We start from the raw sequence: 21,104 nt of genomic DNA, 5'->3' as shown, positions 1-21,104 counted from the left end.
AACTCTAGTTGTCTCTACCCCATCTCTGGAAGAGACTATTCTTTCTTGCACTGAATGAACCTGGCACCCTTATCAAAACTCAGTTGACCCTATGTGTGTGAGTTTATTTCTGGACTTTCTGTACCATTAGTCTATATGTCTATCCTTATGCCAGTACCAACTGTTTTAATTACTATAATTTTGTGGTGAATTTTGAAATCAGGAAGGGTGAGTCTGCCACCGTTTTTATTTTTTTTTTCCAGATTGCCTACTTGAGGCCTTTTGCATTTCCATGTGACTTTGAGGATTGGCTTTTCCATTTCTGAAAAAAGCCACATCACTTTTTATAATCAGCTATTAAAATTACTATAACTTCAAATATTTCCATATATCCATGGTCAAAACCAAGTTTCTAAGAATTCTTTGCTCATTGTCTACTTAGTGTCTAAATAGAAAAGAAACCACAAGAACTTTTATTTGGAACATAGCTATTTCCTAAGCTTTATTCACTTTATTCACAAATAAGAAACTTTGTAGTTTCACAAGTAATTTGACTTACCATTTTACAGTCACTTTGATTGAAGCAAAGCTAAAATGGGTGTGGGACAGAGGCTGCTACCAGTATTCATTGTTTAAGCATTTTATTTATTTTAAATATGCATTTCAACATAAGGCATTTGGGCACAAAACTATCTTGAGTAAAGCAAAAATTGTACTAACAGGAGTTCTGATCAAAATGGCAAGCTGAACCAACATAGAAAGTCCTCCATTCTCTTCCACACACACAAAGATGCAGGTGGAAAGTAGAGTGATAACAACAACAAAACCCAGCGCCAAAGAATGAAAAGGAAATCCCCAAGCGTTAGAAATAAAAAAAGAGCAAAAGTCAAAGTCAGCGCAGGGGATGCCAGCTGAAAAAAATGGAGTCTGCAGGCCTACTGGGAAGACCTTAAGAGCTGTGGAGTGAAGCCTCAGAGCCCTGAGGGATGGCGCATGGCAAGAGTGGAGCCCGTCGTCTGTAAGTCAGACTCCTCAAAAAGGCTGTGAAATGGACATTAGAAAAAAGAAAAGAAAGTAGCAAGAATGCTTACAGTGTGTTTGAGTTCCTATAAAATAATAATTAGAAGAAAAGGAATAATCAGGAATTGGCAGCCCAAGCTTATACCTCCTAAGTATGTGTGAGTGAATTTACACTGCTTCCAGCAAGGCAGGAACTATTTTTCCCCACACTAAGAAATTAATGTTAAAATTGATCTGATATCAGATAAAAGTCCAGCTACATGTTGTGATTAATAAAACTAAACACTACACAGAAAATTAAAAACTACACAGAAATTTTCGAAACAAAGGGATGGAAAAAAGAGCAGACAGATATTAAGTTGAACATTGCTGATATTCAGTTATTTTACTCACAAAAATGACAGTTTCTTATGAGTCAGTGAATTCTTTAAAGAGCATTAGTGAAACAATTTTAATTTCAGATTCTTGAGGTAAAAGCAGTACTGTGGATAAAGAGATTCAAGAATAATCAAATAAAAAGATAAAATAATAGTGGTCTTGAATGTGGTTACTCATATAGTCTCAAAATATATACTACAAAAATTGTATTACAAGGAGAAATCAATAAACCAATAATAACAGTACAATTTTTAAGTACTTCTATGAGACATTATTTGACAAAAATTTAAGACGGAGAACAGTAGAACAAGAAAATAAACGTAGAACTTTTTTCAACAAATAGTAATATACAGTCATGGTTCGCTTAACCACAGGGATACATTCTGAGAAATGTGTCTTTAGGCAATTTTGGCCTTGTGCAAGCATCATAGAGTGTACTTACACAAACCTAGATGGTATAGCCTGCTACACACCTAAGGCTGTATGGTATAGGTAGCCCATTGCTTCTAGGCTACAAACCTGTGCAGCATGTTACTGGACTGAATACTGTAGGCAGTTGTAACATGATGGTAAGTATTTGTGCATCTAAATATGTCTGAAAATAAAAAAGGTCCAGTAACAATATAGTATTATATTATGGGACCAGCATCATATATATACAGTCCCTTGCTGACCTACACATCGTTATGTGGCACATGACTGGATATTCTTTTGAAATACAGACCTCTTTTCTAAATTTACCACATCCTAGACCACAAAAGAAATCTCATCACATACCAAAGTACTGATATCATACAGATCCCATTCTCTGATAGCAGGGTAATAAATTTAGAAATCAACAATAAAAACAAAATTTTACAACTCCATGTTCAGAAACTAAAACGAGTGCTTCCAAGTAATTCATTTAGAAAGAAATCACAATGGAGGAAACTTGTTTCCAACCATATGACAGAGTAGACCATCCAATAAACAGCTGAGAAACTTGTATAAAATGTGTAATATATACCATACTTTATGTATATTAGTATACTAGGAAGAAAATAAAGAATTAAAGTATATTAATATTCAAAGACCAACAACAGAAGGAAAGACGAAGCTCTAAGAGATAAGCCTTGAGGGCATTTGATGAACCCAGGATTTTTGAACTTCTGTTTTCATGGGCTGGCAGGATGCAGGGGATAAAAGCAAGGCCCAAGTCCCTGCCCAAGTAAGACTGGGACTCTTAACAGGAGATTCTCTTATATAAATGTAGGACTCCCAAAGGACTTCCTCAATGAAGTAAGAGAACTAGAGATAAATCCTAACACAAGAATTGTAGTGACTAATTAGTGGGTCGTGAAGTGAATTATTAATATTTGGTTACTGTCAGCATTGGTTTTTTGGAACATTGAAAGTAGTTCTGCATCATGTGACTTTTGTTTCAATTTTTGTGTGTTAAGGTATATTTATCTAAAAATATGTGTATGAGTACACTTGGTTACATTGTTATTTTTTATCATTGGTCAGTCTCGGTCAAGAAAATTTGAAAGCTACCCTGCTCATTTCAGGATTGTTTATAATAGCAAACTACTGGAAGCAACCTAAGTTTCTAGCAGTAGTAGGATAAATAAATGATTTTTATGCAGTGGAACAGTATTCATTAGATAAAATGAAAAAATTGCACCTACTTATGTTAACATAGATAAAACACAAAAAATATTGAATAACAGAAACCAGTTGTAGAATGATAAGTATGTGTAATTCAGGGTTTTCTTTAAGTACATAATACAATATGTTGTTTGAGAAAGGTAGACACCAACTTTAGTGTAGTCACTTCTGAGGATGGAAAAATGGAATGGCATTAAGGCAGGGTTTCAAAGATGGTACAAGCTTTCCAACTTTGTGTATATGTGGTTGTGCCCATGTGCGTGCGAGAGAGCGCTTTTTCCTTAAAAGAATTGAAAGTGAATATGACAAAATGTTAATATATGGGTAATAGGTATTTAGATATTGGTTATATTATTTCCTATACTTTTCTGGTGTTATGATATTTGACTTTCTAAAAAATTATATCATGTAGTAGATTATTAACTGTTGCAATTTTCTTACAGGAGAGTCTTATAGGAGAATTATGCCAGAATTAAATTTTTAGGTGTCCTTTAGAAAAGCACATTCAGTTATATTAATGCTTGTACATTATTATGGCAACTTTAATTAGATGAAACTATATGGTTGTATGAGTACAGTAGTCAAACTAGGAAGGAAGAGGCACAGGAAAGGAATAAAATATAAAATCCCAAGTATGAGGGTTTATTTTTTAGTTACCTAGTTTTAAAAATATTACCATATTTTTAGAAAGGGAAAATACAGAAATGCAATTCTTTGAAATCCTTAAGAAATGGCTCCAAAAATGCTTATTGAATTAGAAGTTCTGATGAAGAAGGGAAATAGCTCTGAATATTGCAATCAAGGAAAAATATAGGGAAAATAACTACCACCAACTGAATAAAAGTTAAAACTTTTTACATTATTATAATTAAAACTTGCTGGTAACCAGGAGGCAACAAAACATACATAATGCATTGATAGTTTTATCTTTCCCATTTTGTTTGTTTGTTTTACTTAGCTGGTCACCTGACTTTTGAATGCCGCAATTTTCTCCGAGTAGACCCCAAAAGGGACATAGTTTTGGATGTCAGCAGTACAAGCAGTGAAGATAGTGATGAAGAGAATGAAGAACTGAATAAATATCAGGCATTACAAGAAAAAAGTAAGCAATGCTTTTTTTCTCCATTCTTTTGAAAGTTTTCTAAATGTTAAGCTTAGTCTGTCATGCTTATTGAAAGATATTACTAAGATATCGTTTGTATTTTATGTAAGGGCTACTGCATAGGTAAGGAAATAGGCTTCAACATTGTAAGTCACTTACCTAAGACCAAACAGCTAATCAATGATAGAGCCAGGAGGCAAGTGTATTTTTGACTCCACAGCCCATGTGTTGGGCTTTTTGTTGTTTTTTCCCATCACACTAGGATGTTCCACATGGTACAAAGAGTTGGATGTAAGACTTGGTTTCTCGTCCTATTTGGCCAATTTTTTTTAGCATGTGACTTTCACCAGGTCACTTAACCACTCTGAACTTCAGCTTCCTTGTGGGATAACAGAAAAGATTAGGTTGTCAAATCATGCTCACCAGATCAGAGATCTTAGCCAGTATCAAGCTTTACTAGTAATTTCAGGTATATAAATAATCATGAGGCATTGGCAAAGCAGAGAGAGTTGTGGTACTGCCAATACAGCTCCCCAGGTATTTTCTTTCTACTTCTGAATCCAGTCTGGTCAAGATTAACATAAGAAGTTCTATATTACTTACACAAAAGAAAGTTGATTTGGTCATGAGACATCTCCATTTTATATCCAGATAGTTACATTTTCCTGGGAACTATGCCCTATAAATCCTTAAATTCTAAGTTTGTTTATCATGACAATTTTAAACAACCCAGTTACATCCTGCTACAAGCATTCTATAAATAAGGATTCTCTGGCTAACAGATACTGTTTATTTGTTTCCAGGAGGTCTGTTATTAGTGTGTTTCAAAGAGGTTTGGTGAGGTTATCTGCTTTCTTTCCAGGGGATATCCTCCTCTCCCCCTAGAGAAAGAATAGATTACAGACCTACAGTTTATCCATTTCTTTCCCATCTTGTGAATAAAATGGCTCTTCCTTGTAATAGGGATTTTAGGGGAAAAATGTGATGGTCTAAGTGAAAATACTTTGTAAACTACAAAATGCCATATGGTAGATATCACAAAGAAACAAAATGCAACTTATTTAAATATGGTGTTAGGCATAGGATGAGAAGTTAAACTCATTTTATTTTAGATTCTCAGAGAATATTAAACAATTAACTTTTTAAAAAAAGTTTAAGATTTCCATGTTATATCCAATTAAGGTAAATGAAGAAGTCAAATGTAAGGTGCTAGAACAAGCTGAGAAGGCAAAAGAGAGACAATCCCAAAGAGGACATATTATATAAAATGGGGAATAGTTCATAAAGCTTCCTTCTTGGAATCAGCTTCCTCTAACCTCACATCAAAAATGACTAACTCAATCCAGCCATTTTTTTTCACCCTTAAAAAGATATATACTTGCCCATGGTCACTTAAAAGCTCAGAATTTGTTTCCAAGTATTATGACTCTCAGAACAGTGCTCATTTCAGTATCTTATGCAAATTCTAATAATAACATACTATAAAGGAATTCTTTTTTATTTCATGGTCACATAAAGGAAGCCTGATCACCCCCCAACCCAAGGAAACAATAGATTGGTTCCTGAGTATGTGGAGGAATATAATGTAGAGGTTGTGGTTCTTAGTTCCATTGATCACTTTCTGATATTGCTGAGACTCTCTGAAGATGTAAAACGCTAACCTGTTGAGTGTGAGTTCTCCGTCTCACATCTTTCACATAGTCCTGGGGACTCCTTAAACCGTTCCTTGGTCCTTAGAGGTAGAACTCTCTTGTACCAACATCTTAACACAGAGACTGCCACACTAGAAAAACAAATTTTTTCCTTGGTGCCACGGTGTTTCGTTACAAAAATACAATAAAAACTTCGAAAACAAAATGATCCTTTCTAATTTAATGAAAAATTTGTTATTTTTTATTTTCTGTGCGTGAGTTATATGCAATTAAATTGCCAGTGTTAATTGTAACAATAAGAACATCAACAAGTAAGATTTTCACGAACCAACCTCATGAATTAAGAGGCTTTACAGGCCCTGGGCTCAACATCAGCATGAGTTAAATACAACTCACATGGCAGTTAATATGTTAAATATGGTAGGTTTTTTCTATTTTAGTGATAGAACAAAAATAGTGAGCCAGGAGAATGCAAAGAATTTTTGATGTATTTATGTAATTAGTCATTTGGCTGTTATGAAATAGAGACATGAAAGGGAAGAGAGAGAAATGGACCTTATTCTGTGCCGTAAGGTAAGTCTCAATAAATTTTCAGGGATTCAAGCCATACAAAGTATATTCTGAAATATATTCTGTAACCACAAGGAAATTAAGTTAGAAATCAATAGCAGAAAACTACCTGCAAAATTCCTAAATGTTTGTAATTTAGGATACCTCTAAATAATCTATTGGTGTCCCAGGAAATGAGTGGGGGGAAAAAAAGAAATAAAAAAAATTAATAATTTAATAATATATTGGGTCAAAGAGAAAAAGCAAAAGGAAATTAGTAAGTATTTTGAACTGAATGAGAATAAAAATGCATTTGTGGGATGTCCCTAAATCAGTACTTAGAGGCAAATTTATAGCACTAATACATGTATTAGAAAAGAAGAGGAAATTTTGTCTCAAATCTATGACTTCAGCTTCCTCCTTAACAAACTAGACCAAAAAAAAAAAAAAGAAAAGAAAAGAACAAATGAAACTGAAAGGAAGAAGAAAGGGAATAATAAAGATTAGAGGTGAAGTCAATGAAATGGAAAACCGAAAATACAGAAAATTAAAAATCAGTCAAAGCAAAAGCTGGTTCTTTGAGAAGATCCACAAATTGAAAAATGACTATTTGAACTAAACACATTTAAAAAAGTCATAAATTACCAATATCATAAATGAGAGACTTGACAATACTACAGGTTATATGGATATAAAAGGGATAAAGTGATATAATGAACAACTTCATGCCAGTAAATTAGATCACTTAGATAAAATGGGCAAATTGCTTGAAAAATACAAACTAAGTAACTAAGTAACTTTTGTAAGTAAGTACAAAAGTTATATTTTACTTAATTCTAATGAAGGTAATTTCCAAGTGAATAATAAATAAATAAAATGGGTAGAAGATTTGGACAGTTTACTAACAATGATATACGAAAGACAAGAACATAAAAGGATGTTCAACAGCATTTTTAATTGGGGAAATGCAAATTATAACCACAGTGAGATACCACTCTGTACCGATTAGAATGTCTAAAATTTACAAGGTTAAACATACCAATCGTTCACAAGATGTAAAATAACTGGAACTCTCAGTCACTGCTGGGAATTTAATATGATAGAACCACTTTGGAAGACAGTTGATGGTTTCTTCAAAAGTTAGACATATACTTACGATATGGGCCAGTTCTACTCCTAGATATTTTGCCAAGAGAAAAAAAGCATATATCCATAGGAAAAACCTGTACACAGATATTCATAGCAGCTTTGTTTGTAACAGCCAAAAACTAAAACTAAAAAAAAAAAACCCAGATGGCTTCAAGAGGTTCATGGATCAACAAATTGTGGTACATTCAGCCCTCTGAATCCGCAGAATCCACATCTGTGTATTCAACCAACCATGGATAATATTTTTAAAAATAAATAAATAAGAAATAATACAGCCAGGTGCAGTGGCTTATGCCTGTAATCCCAGCACTTTGGGAGGCTGAGGTGGGAGGATTACTTGAGGCAAAGAGTTCGAGCCCAGCATGGGCAATATAGCAAGACCTTGTCTCTCCAAAAAAAAAGAAATCAGCCAGGTGTGGTGGCACATGCCTGTAGTCCCAGCCACTCAGGAGGCTGAGGCAGGAGGATTGCTTGAGCTGGGAAGTTCGAGGTTGCAGTGAGCTGTGATCACACCACTCCACTCCAGCCTGGGCAACAGAGCAAAGTCCTGTCTCTTAAAAACAAACAATACAACAATAAAACATAATATAAATAAAAACCAATATAATGTAACACCTACTTACATAACATTTACATAAGTAACCTAGAGATGGTTTAAAGTATATGGGAGGATATGTATAGGTTACATACAAATACTAGGCCATTTGATGTAAGGCAGTGGTCCCCAACCTTTTTGGCACCAGGGACTGGTTTCATGGAAGACAATTTTTCCGCAGATGGAGGGGGGGAGAGTGCAACTCAGGCAGTGATGCCAGTGATGGGGAGTGGCTGCAAGTATAGATGCAGCTTCTCTGGCTTACCTGCCACTCACCTCCTGCTGTGCAGCCTGGTTCCTAACAGGCCACTGACCAGTACCAGTCTTTGGCATGGGGGTTGAGGACTGCAGATAAGGGACTTGAGCATCCTGGATTTTGGTGTCTGCAGAGGGGTCCTGGAACCAATTCCCCAGGATCCTGAAGGATGACTGTATATCCATATCATGGATCTGCAGTGACAGAAACAATTCTCTGGTTGCCTGGAAGCAGGAAGGGTGGTAGGAAGGGATTACCAAGTGGTACAAAATTTGGGGAGTGAAGGATATGTTTATATCTTGATTGTGGTTATTGTGCATGTGTATTTGTGTGTGAAATTTATCAAATTGTAGACTTTAAATATATGCAGTTTATTATATGCCAGTTATATCTCAGTACAGCTGTTTTAAAAAGTGGTAATAATGCTTGCCACTGATTGAGAACTTACCATACGCCTGTTTTGAGAAAATCCTTGGAGGGCATAGAAAAAACACCCTCCAAACTGAGATGGTGCCAAGAGACCAAAGAAATGACCCAGACCAATCCAGCTTGACGAGTTAGACAAGTTTATCAGAGGTTACTTACATGGGGCTCTCATTCCCAGTCAACAGAGGAATCCTCTGGGCACTCACTCCTGGGCAGTGGCAGGAGTTCTTTGGAGAGGAAACTCCTCACTGCCTGCCTGTTTGTGGAGCCTTAAATTCTTTCTGGCAAGTGACACAGAGCTCTCTTTCCATGTCATCACATGTTTACATGTGATACAGGTTAAGCGTGCACAGTACTTTTTATGTGCGGGGGGGGCTTAAGTATTACAATTAACTAAAGGATACTAAGACAACAAAGGCAGCTTAAACAGTTCAAACTGATCTTAAGACTTACGACCATCTACACAAAAGGAGCTACTTATGAACACCCTTTATGCTTTGTATTTCATTCAGCTTTTTTGTTTTGATTTATATCTCTCAGTTCAAAAGAAACCTGTACAAGTTCTGTTAAACATTAAAAGCCAGTAGCAGGGAATTCGTGTTCTTCCCTCAATGCCAAAATAACACTAGATACTTTATACCTTGATTTCTTTTATCCTCACAGCTTGATAAAGTTAATATTTCCTATTCCCTGTTTACTGATGAGAAAACCTAAACTTAAGTTTGAAACTTGTCCAAATTCACACAGCTAGTACATCGCAGCTAGATACAAATGCAGGTGTGCCTTAACTGCAAAGCTACTGTCTCTGCTGCCTCTGATGCATGCTCAAACCCATTTCTCATGATAAATACACAAATAGTTTTTACACAGATAAACAGTATTTTCTCAATGCAAGTGTGTACATCTCCTCTAGTAATAAAACTCAGAATTGGGAAATAGAAGCTAATCTGCAAGGACAAAAAATAAAAAGAAAACTTAGACTGGAACAAAAGACCAAAGCCCTGGTTTTGATGGTGATGAGCAGTTTCTGACATACATATTTTCTTGGCCTTCCCCTTAAAAGTCTCAGGCACCCTATTCTTTGCATCCCTAACAGAAGTCACCTGAGCTAATAGAATGTCTGATCATTCCCAAGCACTGTATATAATAGAAATAGGTGAGCTTCAAAAATCATATTATTCATTCTGCTTAAATTGCATAGGATCTCTCCCAGCATTCCACCACTTACGTTGTTTTGGTACTTCTCTCATAATGTAGAGAGTTTTTGGGGGCAAATGGCATTGACCAATTTCCTAAATAGCTACTGGCCTAGTGGATAAATAAAATCTGGATACCAGAAATAGAGATAAGCAGCCTATGGTGCTTATTTGTGCAATTTCTGAATCTCCAGCTATATATTGTCATTTGATGTGATTTTAAAAATGGTTTCTTTATTCCCCTGTCCTACTTTACTTTGCCTTTTATCATTTTTTCCAACTTACTAGGCCAGCCATTGACACCTTTAGCTGGTAGTACTCGGGAAAGAAGCGTTCAGCTCCCAACCCAGTAAGGAAGAGGGGTAACTGACAGCTGGAAAGCATTAAAAATAGTTCTTGGAATTTGTGATTGTTTTCCTTCTTAATACATTTTATCTTTGGTCTGGCCATGTTTTTCTTTCTTTTTCTCAATCACATTTTTAGTTCTCTAATCTGCAGAGCACTTCTCACTGATTAATAACTCTCACATATATCTTTATATGTTGAAGATGTCATCAACATATTATCTTCATCAGCTTTGAAAACAAAATGCACCTTTGAGGCTCCTGTCATTGGCTTTCTTACCTCTTCCCATTTTTGTTGTCTTTATCTTATCTTAGAGACCCTTGCTCTCTATTTGAAGACTAGTATTTTGATTTCTGTCTTCCTTTTCATCTCAAGTCCTCTCATAATTCTTAGAAATTTTCTTAGATGACCTGCCCAACACCATAGCTCATCTTGACCTTCTCATTGAAAATGATCTTTTCACTCTCTTGACCTCAGCCACACATTTCCATGATTGCACCCTGGACCTTGTTCACAGCCTCCAAAATTGATAAGTCAAATACCCTACTCTCTTACCCCAGCTTCTTATCTTTCCATTTTATTTAACATAACCACCACCAACCTATTGACCCCACCACTTTCATTCAGCCAGTCTTAGCCTTATCTAGTTTTGATAAAATCATAGTTATTGTAATTACTGTCTTGCAAATACCTTTAACTCCCTTGCCCTCTCTTTGTTTTTCACCCTCACCTGGCAAATCCCAAATGTGGATGAACCCCTTGTTTGGCTTCCCCATTCTAATCCCCTTGCAGCAAAACAAGGGTGAAGAAAAACTAGGCAGATTAGTGTACTTATAAATTCGTGATTCCCAGTCTCAGCATGCATTTATTTATGTATAAGGTCACTCCCACATTTATTTTATACCTTTCCCTCAGTTTTCAAACACCTCACTTCTCCCTTCCTCCCTCAACTAATGACTTTCTCCTTCATTGAGAAACTAGAAGACACTGAATGGGAGCACTCTCAGCTTCCAAATCACTAAATCTAAGTTTTCATATATGTCCATCTACTTTTTCTTCCCTTCAATTAAAATGGAGGGACTGTCTCTCCTTTCAAAGGCCTGTCCTACCATGTATGCAATGAATTATTTTCTTAAAGAATTTCATTCCTTCATTTATCCCCTCTCTGTATCATCATAATCAACACCAAGTTTTTTTTTCTAATTTCTCCCGTCTTCCTTCCCTAGATCCTTTGTATTCTTGCATTCCTCTAATTAACAACCCATTTCTCTGCTGCTTCATAGGTAAACTTCTCATAGAAGTTATTTATTCTTGCTGTCTCTACTTTTTTACTTTTATTTTTCAGTTCATTTGTCAAGGTGCTTAATGATTTCCTTTTGCCAGATCTATCTGGCATTTTTATATCCACATCCTGCTTGGCCTTTAGGTACTATTTGATAGGTGACCCCTCCGTCCTTTAACTCTCCTACTTCTTGGGTCTCCTGGTAGTCTTCCAAACCTCTGGCCCTACTTTCTTAGTCTTTTTTGATAGCTCCTCCCTTTCCTCTTCTCCACCTGTGAATGTTGGAGTTCCTTGTGATGTAGATGAGCTTCCTAGCTTGCCTTCCTGTATTTTTCTCTCTGCATTCTCTTACTGATTCCATTTATTCCCAAGAATCCTAAATACTGTCTGATAAATGTGTGTCTCCAGACTAACCCTCTAAGCTTCAGAATCAGATATCAAACTGCCTACTTACCTTTTAGATGTCAAACAGATCTCTTAGACCTCAAATTCCTAAAACTGAACCCTTCATTCCCCACCCTCAATTGTCCCCCAGTCTCCTATCCCCTCCCCACTAATCAACATTTTATTAAATGACACTACTAAAAACCTAGGGTCATCCTTGATTTCTCTTTCCATCATTTTTTTCATCATCCTTCCCCCACACACAGCACCTTCACTATTACTGCCTTCTTCAGGACCCCATTATCTCTAGCCTGGACGACACCAGTAACTTTCTAATTAGTCTCTTTGCCCTTTCCAATCCATTTACCATGTAAGTCTGCTAATGACACGGTCCATCTCAGTTAAAATGTAAAATCCTTACTATTGCCTTCAAGGTCTTGAATAATCAGGTGCCTGCTTACATTTCTGGCCTCTCATCTCAAGGTATTCTCCTTTATTTACTATATTGTTCATCCATTCTTGTTCATATTCATTGTCATTTGGAGTTGTCCCTCCCCTTTCTATCCTCAGCAGCCTCTTCTTAGTTCCTAGAACACACCAAGCTCTTTTTGCCATGGAGGCTTGACACCTATTTCATCTTCCTGACATGCATTATCCTTGCTCTTCGTGTAGACTACTATCTTTGTTTGCCTGTTTATTTTCTTTCTCACCACTTAGCTATAAGCTCTGGGAGGGCAAGGACCAGTACAGCACAGACTCAGTATCTGCACAGTACCTGGCACATAGCATTTGCTAAATATTTGTTAAATGAAAAATATGGTCAGTAAAGTCTCCTAAGAGTCTATGAGACAACCTCTGTATTCTCTACCTTGCCCAATGACCTCAAGGCTTCTTGGCTACTAAAAGGAAGTCTTGATAACAAGATTTTAATTCTCTTATTTATACTTTTTTCTAAAACTTACAAAATCTCTACATTGAATGTACATTGCTTTTCTAATTAGAAAATATGTAGATTAAGTATACACATATACCTATAGATATACGTAAACGTTTAAAACCTTGACAATGTAAAAATAATTAAATCTAAAAATGGGGAAGTGTAGTGTTAAATGAAAAGTGCAAAGGCTAATTTTTCTGTCTTTTGTATAAATCAGGGAGTCAGTTGATACTATCTGAATTTGAAACGTATTAAAAAAATAGCTCCAACCTCTTTGTTTTTTATAATCTTTTTTCTTAACTTTAGAGAGCTCTTTTAAGAAGTAATCTTTCTGTGGAAGAGCTATTTTTAAAATGTATTTCAATTTTATTTTCTTCTATTAAATTCAAGTAAAATTAAGTAGAATAATTTTTCTTTAAATATATGTAAATAAGTTCTGTCATCCAGAAATAGTTCTCAGATGTGCAAAGGTATATGTATAAGAAATCTCATTGTTTATTGTTTCTAAGAATGAAAATAGAAATGGATAAATATAGTTCATGGGAACACTCTTCTGTGTTTAGTAATGATACTGATCTATGTTTAATGACAAGGAGAAATATCTGCTATGTTAAAGGCAAGAAATAAGTTGCAAAACATTATATATGTCATAATACCTTTTTCAAAGGTGAAAAACTTGAAACTGTTAAGCAACTTTGTATGTGTAAGTGTGTATGTATTTTGTATGATATAGAGAAAGCCTAGAAGAATACACACCAAATTATGTCTTCAAAAAACAAGTTAGAGAATAGTATGTATTGCATGATCCTAATTTTGTTGCAAAAGAAAATGTAAAAACTGTGCACCACTATTGTGGTGTTTTGCATTTTAAAGCCTGGACAGTACCCATGAAACCGTTGACATTAATTTGCTATAAGAATTAGCAGTCGGGTACTTGCATTTTTTTACTTGATGTAGTTGTATTATTTGAAATTTTTATAAAAAGCACGTAAAACTTTCATAAGCCTTTTAATAAATAAAAATAATTGAGAGGGGAAAATTGTTACAAGAGAACTGAAATTTCCTAACCAGTGAAATTCACCAACAACCAACTAAAATTTGAAAATGTGTATGTACTATATGAGTATATAGACCCATGTTTACCTGATTTTTCCCTTTTACCTCTCTCCCAAAGGAATAAATGAAGAAGAGGAGAAGAAAAAAGAAAAAAACAAAGAGAAAATCAAATTGAAAAAAAAAAGGAAAAGGTATTTTTAACAGCATTTTTAAAAAAAAAAATAAAGCAGGACTCTGAGTTTAGAATGGATTACAAAATTTCATTTTTCATGTATAGTCCAGTTAATGTTAATTTTTTCTGAATTAGATGTTCCGTTGTTTCAGTAAAATGACAAAGCCCTTTATGTTGAGAATCAAAAGCAAAGTCAATCTTTATCCACCTTAAATTTTCCTTTTGTAGAAAATCAAGGTGTAAATAAATAACAGCCTCCCCCCCTTTTTTTATGTATTGTATTTGTATACTAGGTTTTTAAGTTTTAGAACAACAGCTAAGCTTTTAATTGGATGTGAATCTAAACTCTTCACATGTATTTCTCCTCACATATACAAAGTTGAAGCTTAAATATTTTTATTCTCATAATGTCATTATCATGGCTAAGAAATTAATTTATCAATAGAATTTAATAGAACTTTCATACTAAAAATTCCTTCAGGTCTTTCAGAAGCCTCATCAGCCACCTGTGAATTTTTACTATTAACTCTTTTAACAACTAACTGGTTGAAGAAATTGATCAAAAGTAGTAAGAAGCAACTTCTCTGGTTAAATGAGTACAATTTCATTTATATTAGAATGAATATGCATACATTGCCATTTTTTAAGGCTCTTGGCCATAATTATGTCTGGTTGGACCTAGTTGTCTCACAGGGTAGTTTCCAGAAATCAGGTATTGTCACTTTGGGGTCTGTATAGAGCATTAAATACATTTTAACACTTCAGATATCTTATAAATTGGAAAAGTTAGCTCACTTTCAAGTGTTGGCAGTTTAATAATCTGTAATGTAAAAACTAATAGGAATGTAGAACTCAGAATTTCTGATTAGTGTATTGTTGAATCATTTGTGCCAACACAGCGAGATGGATTGCTTACAGGAAACATGAGATTATATTATCTTCAAATTCTAATACAGATGGTCCTGAATTTACAATGGTTTGACTTAGGATTTTTTTTTATTTTATAATGGTGCAAAAGCGATATGCATTCAGTAGAAACCATACTTCAAGTACCGATACAACCATTATATTTTTCATTTTCAGTACAGTATTCAATAAATTACATGAGGTATTTATTTAAAATATTCTTTGTATTAGATGATTTTTGTCCAACTGTAGGCTAATGTTCTGAGCACGTTTGCGGTAGGCTAGCCTAAGCTATGATGTTCAGTAAGTATATCAAATGCATTTTCAACCTAGGATATTTTCAACTTACAATGGATTCATTGGGGCATAACCCCATTGTAAGTCAAGGAATATCTGTATACTTGTTTTGTAGTACAGATTATTTATTCAACTGTCTTTACCTTGAGCCTCACAGACGTTAGAACCTGGAATTAAATTAACTTTTCTATGCACATTTAGCAGAGATAGTGCCAACTAATATTGTTACTATGCCAAAGCATAAAATTTTGCCTTAAAAATAGGAATCCAGAACTAAAAAGCCAAAAAAAAAAAAAAAGTGCAGGCAGAGATGAAGCTGTAATCAGAATCCAGAGGTCAAGTCAAGCAGGATCTTTAAAACAGTAAAGCAGACAAGATTTGAGAATAACAGCTGAAGAGGGAGCAAGAGAATATATGAGAAAATAAACTTAGTAGATGATCAAAAGTTTAAGTAAGTAGACAGACAAGGAGGAGAAAGGAATGTAACATTACAGAAATAAGGGAAAACTCAGTCACTAAATGAGGAAGGCTGTCAAGGAATTCACACAAGTCAATATATAGACACAAAACAGCTAGCCTTGAAGCCCTGTAGTCTCATGTACCTCCTTTATGTTAGTCTTGGGTTTTCATAGTTTGGGTTTTAACTCCTAATATTTAGATTACCGAACTAACTCTTCAGATGCCTTTATTTTATTTATTTAATTAATTAATTAATTAATTTTTTGAGACAGAGTCTCGCTCTGTTGCCTGGGCTAGAGTGCTGTGGGTGTCAGCCTAGCTCACAGCAACCTCAAACTCTTGGGCTTAAGCAAGATGGCTTTTCTTAAAATTTCAAATTAACTCAGTTTCTGTCTCATTATACATATTTTGGATTTCGGTATAGGTAGAATGTTACACACCTCTATATAGGCTTTTTCTGTTTGTTTGTTTTTTTTCTTTAATTATTATTTCTTCTTTTTTTACTATTATAGGAAGGGATTCTTCAGGTTTTTTTCAAATTTAGCATTAAAGTAGTATTTTTAAAAATTACAATGATAAATCATCCTCATTCATTTATATGGAGTATTCATTTAAAAGCATCCTTTTTGTGACTAATGAAAAAGTATTCTGTAATGCAGGTATTCATCTGTATCACTCTGCATCTAGAGGGATCAAGTACTTTAACTTGAAAAATCAAAAGAATTAACAAAAGTGCTTTTATTTTGCTAATTTTCAGCTTTCATTCATTTCTACCAAGGTATAATTATAGCCCTTTTATAAATATATAATTGCATCCTTTTGAGGCTCTTAAGAGAATATGCTAACAAGTTATATACACAACTGAATTTTGTATATAATAAGGCTTCGTGAATGCCACTTTGTTTTCCTTGTAAGATTTTGAAGGGTATGACCACATGAAAAACTTAAAATCACAGAAAAGTAATTTCATCCTTACTGAATTTAAAACTCATTATTAAAGTTGAGCAGAATAAAGATAATAGTCAGTTTCTGTGACCAAGCAGCAAAAATTCTGAATTCAGTATTTTGAGGGAATACAAATATATGAAGCATATTTTGAGTTTATATTTTTACCCCCACCTTACTCAAAGAAGAGTTTAAGGCAGTTCAAATCCCATTTAAATTTACCTATCGGTCATAAATGCAATTATTAGTCATTATGTATTATTCCCTATAGGTCTTATTCATCCAGTTCCGCTGAAGAAGATTCTTCAAAACAAAAGAAACAAAAATATCAGAAGAAAGAAAAGAAAAAAGAAAAAAAGAGTAAATCAAAAAAGGGGAAACATCACAAAAAGGAAAAAAAGAAGAGGAAAAAGGAAAAGCATTCTTCTACCCCTAATAGTTCAGAATTCTCCAAAAAGTAACTGAGACTTTGGCCTAAGCCATTAAATTTAAAAATTTGTTTTTAAAAATTATGTGCCCTTCCTTGGAATTTGCTATATATTCTGCTTTGCAATAAATCACAGCCTTTTCCATATAGACATTTTGCATATGTGGTACTATTATCCCTCTGGCAATATATTTTTAATGTGTTATGATTATAAAGTATTAAATCAGTCTTAATACTTGATAATCATGCCCCAAGGTGTGTGTACATACAAAACACATCATTTTTGGCATTTATCTCTGTGTATTTGGCTAGTGTTATGACTTCATAAATTGATAGTAAAATGGCATTACTGTAGTAAACCCAGGTAATCCACATAACTGTTAGTAAGTATTGCTAAATCAGGTGTCCACCTTCCAGTGTTGAAGCTAGATAGGGGGTAATGCTTTGCTCTTGACACTGAAAAACTTAATAGCTTTATATACTAAAATGTAATGTACAAAGATAGTGAAATTCTCTACCTTTGTTTTTAAACTGCTAGACTTTTTTATATATCAGGAGATGAAGCTGCTTTATTGGTCTTGACTAGGACTTTTTAAAGGAATGGTGTCTGCCAAAAGATGATAATGAAAATATTTGTAACAAAGTTCCACTGTTTTCTGAAATGCAGGCTTTCTAGTATCTGCCTCGTTTGTTTTTGTAACAGTTAAAATGTTTCTTCCTTATTTAGAGAGACTAGTATAGTTCAGCCTATTAGCAGGTCTTGCAGAGATGATGCTGTATTGGTCAGGATTTTTAGGATAGACTCCTGGGTTGTGCCATATTGGCATGTCTTAAAGTGATACCTCAAACACAGAAATTTTTATTTAGGAAGACAGCTAAATCTTCATTAGAACTGATTTTTATTGTATTCAGTACGTAAATTTTATGAAGCTTGTTCCTATGAGTAACGTGGACAGTTTTAATAAATGGGAGCACATATATTTAGTCTGAAATAATTTGTAGTTTTAAAGCAAGTTTCACACTGAACTTATGGTTTCATAAATAACCAGTTTGGGGTGTTTCTTTTACTTCAGTCACAAACCTCAGGAGAACTAACAAAAATTTAGAATTGAGAATTTTATTCTGAACTTTTTAAAATTTAAGAGCCAGGGAATTGCATCATGAAAGCCTTTATATAAACATTTTGTATGAGTAAGCATTTCAAACACATATTAGTACATATAAATGTTTCTTATATTTTTATTTTCACTTTGATCAGTGTTACTTACTTTGCTCAATACTTAGGTATCCCTTATGCCCAATAAGGTAAATACTTATTATGTTGCAGAAGCATCAGAAGTTAACCAACTATCATGGCATAGCACCAAAGATTGCAAATACCTCACTGTGGTGCTTTTATAAATTTGGAAATGGGTAACATACAGACATGGCTGCAGGTGAATTCTTGATGGTGAAATCAGGTAAGTACTCTTAACCTCACAGGCTGGAAAGGTTTACTGATTCTTCTTTCACCCAGCACCCTGTCTGGCATGTAGTCAGTAAGACTTGGGGAGCCTTATAACTCTTAATATCCGCTTACCCGTGCTTAAATTCTAGGAAAGCTGCACCCACATCCTCTTTCTAGCATTGCAGCCACGGAAGTTCTCACACTCAACTATTTCATAACCTGATCTAGTTATTTGGTCCTCTCAAAAAGAAATTCTTTTGTTTAAATAGTTCAGTCAGGTTTTGGGGAGAGAAACACAGAGCCATTAGGTTTTTAAAGGTTGTTTTATCTTTACTGCTAATTTTACGAAAATACAGATCTTTGGTTATCAAGATTTGAAAAAAAGTTTTTTTTTTTTAAATGAGGCTGTTCTGGGTACAGTGGTGGTTCTTCACTCCCACTGCTTCACTTGTCTAGCCTTAAAAAAAAAAAACAAAAAAAACACTAAAATAAAATTTAAAAAAATGATTAGAAGATGCTACATACAAAGGAATGGCCTCATCCCCTTGGGGTGCAACATGGTTAAAAACATAGTTACTATAGTGAAAAAGTTAATTGAATTAGTTATAAGTTTTACTACTGTCATTAGAGAGATTATAAATTGGTTCATTAGGTTTGTTTTCTGAATGGTGACACAGTAATAATTCAGAAGGGTAAAAGTCAGCCCTTGTGAATAATATTGTATGTGAATTAAAGGATATTAATGCTCAGTAATTTTTTCCCCCAAAATTAATCTTGGAATTATTCTTAAGTAAATTTTCCAAATATTAGCATAGTTTATGAAATATACCATCTGAATAAAAATTGTTTTTACTGAAATAATTTTCTTCTGAAATGATCTTGTTATTGAGACTGGATGCAAATCTCACTAATAATTTTAGGTGAAAATTAATGAAATTCCCACTCAGGCAGTATGCAGCAGAAAGAAAACTAAATTTAATAGTAAAAATCCAAAAGTCCTGGTCATTCTACCTACCTGTATGACCTTCAACAAAGGCATTTAGTTTCTCTGGGCCTTGTTGTCTTTCATCTATAAAATATTGTACGAGATCATCTCTGAGATCACTTTTAGTCTTCAGTATATATGATTATCAATATTTTAGTAAAATTCAAATATTCATTTTAGAAATTATAGATAAGCAGCTACATTCTGTAATAGAATAGGTTCAGTTTATTAATACGACTGTTAAACACATTCAACTTCTTTAAGCAGGTAATCGATATTTGGTATATATTCTTACCACTCAATGTGTATAATTTTCATCAGATGAAACAATTTATATTTAGATTTGTATCTGTAACTAGATTACGTGAGCACTTTCAGACTATGTATTCAGGCTGATGGACCTATTCCCCATACTGTTTCCCCATTTCTTTTCTCCATATCGTCTGTTGGCTAATATTATTCAGAAGAGGTATCCCTAGGTCTTCATACTTAATACATCTCCACTTACATCTTTGGTTCTCTGAGGCCAAAACATCAATAAATGAGAAGTAAAACAACTGTATTTGTCTGTATTTAGTACTCATCTAAAATTATATAACTCTAGGTCACCGTCAGTAGTAAATTAGGCTGAAGAATTAATGTTGATAAAAATTCCATTGAGTCCTTTCTTCAACATATGTTTATTGAGCATCTATCATGGCAAACACTGTTGGGTACTGAGGATACAGAGTTAAATAGGACATGTTTGCTTCCCTGAAGGAGTTCACAGTTTAGTGGGTAGGAGAAACAGTAAAGCACACATTATATAATAAGTGCAGTAAGTGACCTGAATGTGGGTTTATAGAAACACAGGGGTACCTAACATAATCTAGAGAAATTAGAAGAGACTACCTAGAGAAAATAATGCTGGCACTGACTTTTAATTGAGGATGAGGGTGCAGTTAGGGCCGTTCCTGATGAAGTGGGGTACTGTGAACAAAGACCACATATAGAAAAAGCTGTGTTGTGTGTGTCAAGAATTACAAGGAATCTAGTGTTGCTATATGTCATATAGGCGAGGCAGGAGGTGGTTAGAATTGAGGCTGCCATTTAGGTCCTGAGGAACAAGAGAAGAAAGTCTTGTGTTCTATGTTTGGGAGCTTGGACTTTAATCTGTAAGTAGTGAGACACCATGAAGGAGTTATAAGGAAGGAAATGACTTTTATTAGGGTTTGGTTTCATCCATTTCATAATCTGATTAATCCCACAATTTTTAAAAGATGAAATTGCTTTCATTAGAAAACCATATAGAAAGTAATGTGATTCTTTTATGCTGTATTGTATTTTTCTTCTAGACTCACTTTTCTTTTTAAGATCTGATTATTACCAAAAATTACAGTGACCTAAATCGTCTAAAAATGTTATCAGACCCATCTCCAGAATTACATGTCCATACTTTGAAATGTTTTGTTTTTATTTTAGATTATTTTAAATTGGCTATGACTATTTTAGTATTTGTTAGGTCCAAATCATT

The 21,104-nt window shown here is 34.3% G+C and overlaps 1 protein-coding gene across 1 annotated transcript in view; it reads left to right on the top strand.

Annotated features, from left to right (window-relative positions):
* The window catches only part of SREK1IP1 (SREK1 interacting protein 1), a 31,662-nt gene extending 13,089 nt beyond the window's left edge, over positions 1-18,573 (top strand). The window contains exons 3-5 of the mRNA XM_069492326.1: positions 3,983-4,126; positions 14,072-14,144; positions 17,004-18,573. Coding sequence (XP_069348427.1) covers positions 3,983-4,126; positions 14,072-14,144; positions 17,004-17,193 — 407 coding nt within the window. The 3' untranslated portion in view covers positions 17,194-18,573. The remainder of the gene's footprint in view (positions 1-3,982; positions 4,127-14,071; positions 14,145-17,003) is intronic.
* The last annotated feature ends 2,531 nt before the right edge of the window (positions 18,574-21,104 follow it).

Source organism: Eulemur rufifrons, chromosome 17 (assembly GCF_041146395.1).
Source record: "Eulemur rufifrons isolate Redbay chromosome 17, OSU_ERuf_1, whole genome shotgun sequence".
NCBI classification, from domain to species: domain Eukaryota; kingdom Metazoa; phylum Chordata; class Mammalia; order Primates; family Lemuridae; genus Eulemur; species Eulemur rufifrons.
Note: the sequence above shows the minus strand (reverse complement) of the source record. Positions and strands in the feature narration are given on the sequence as shown.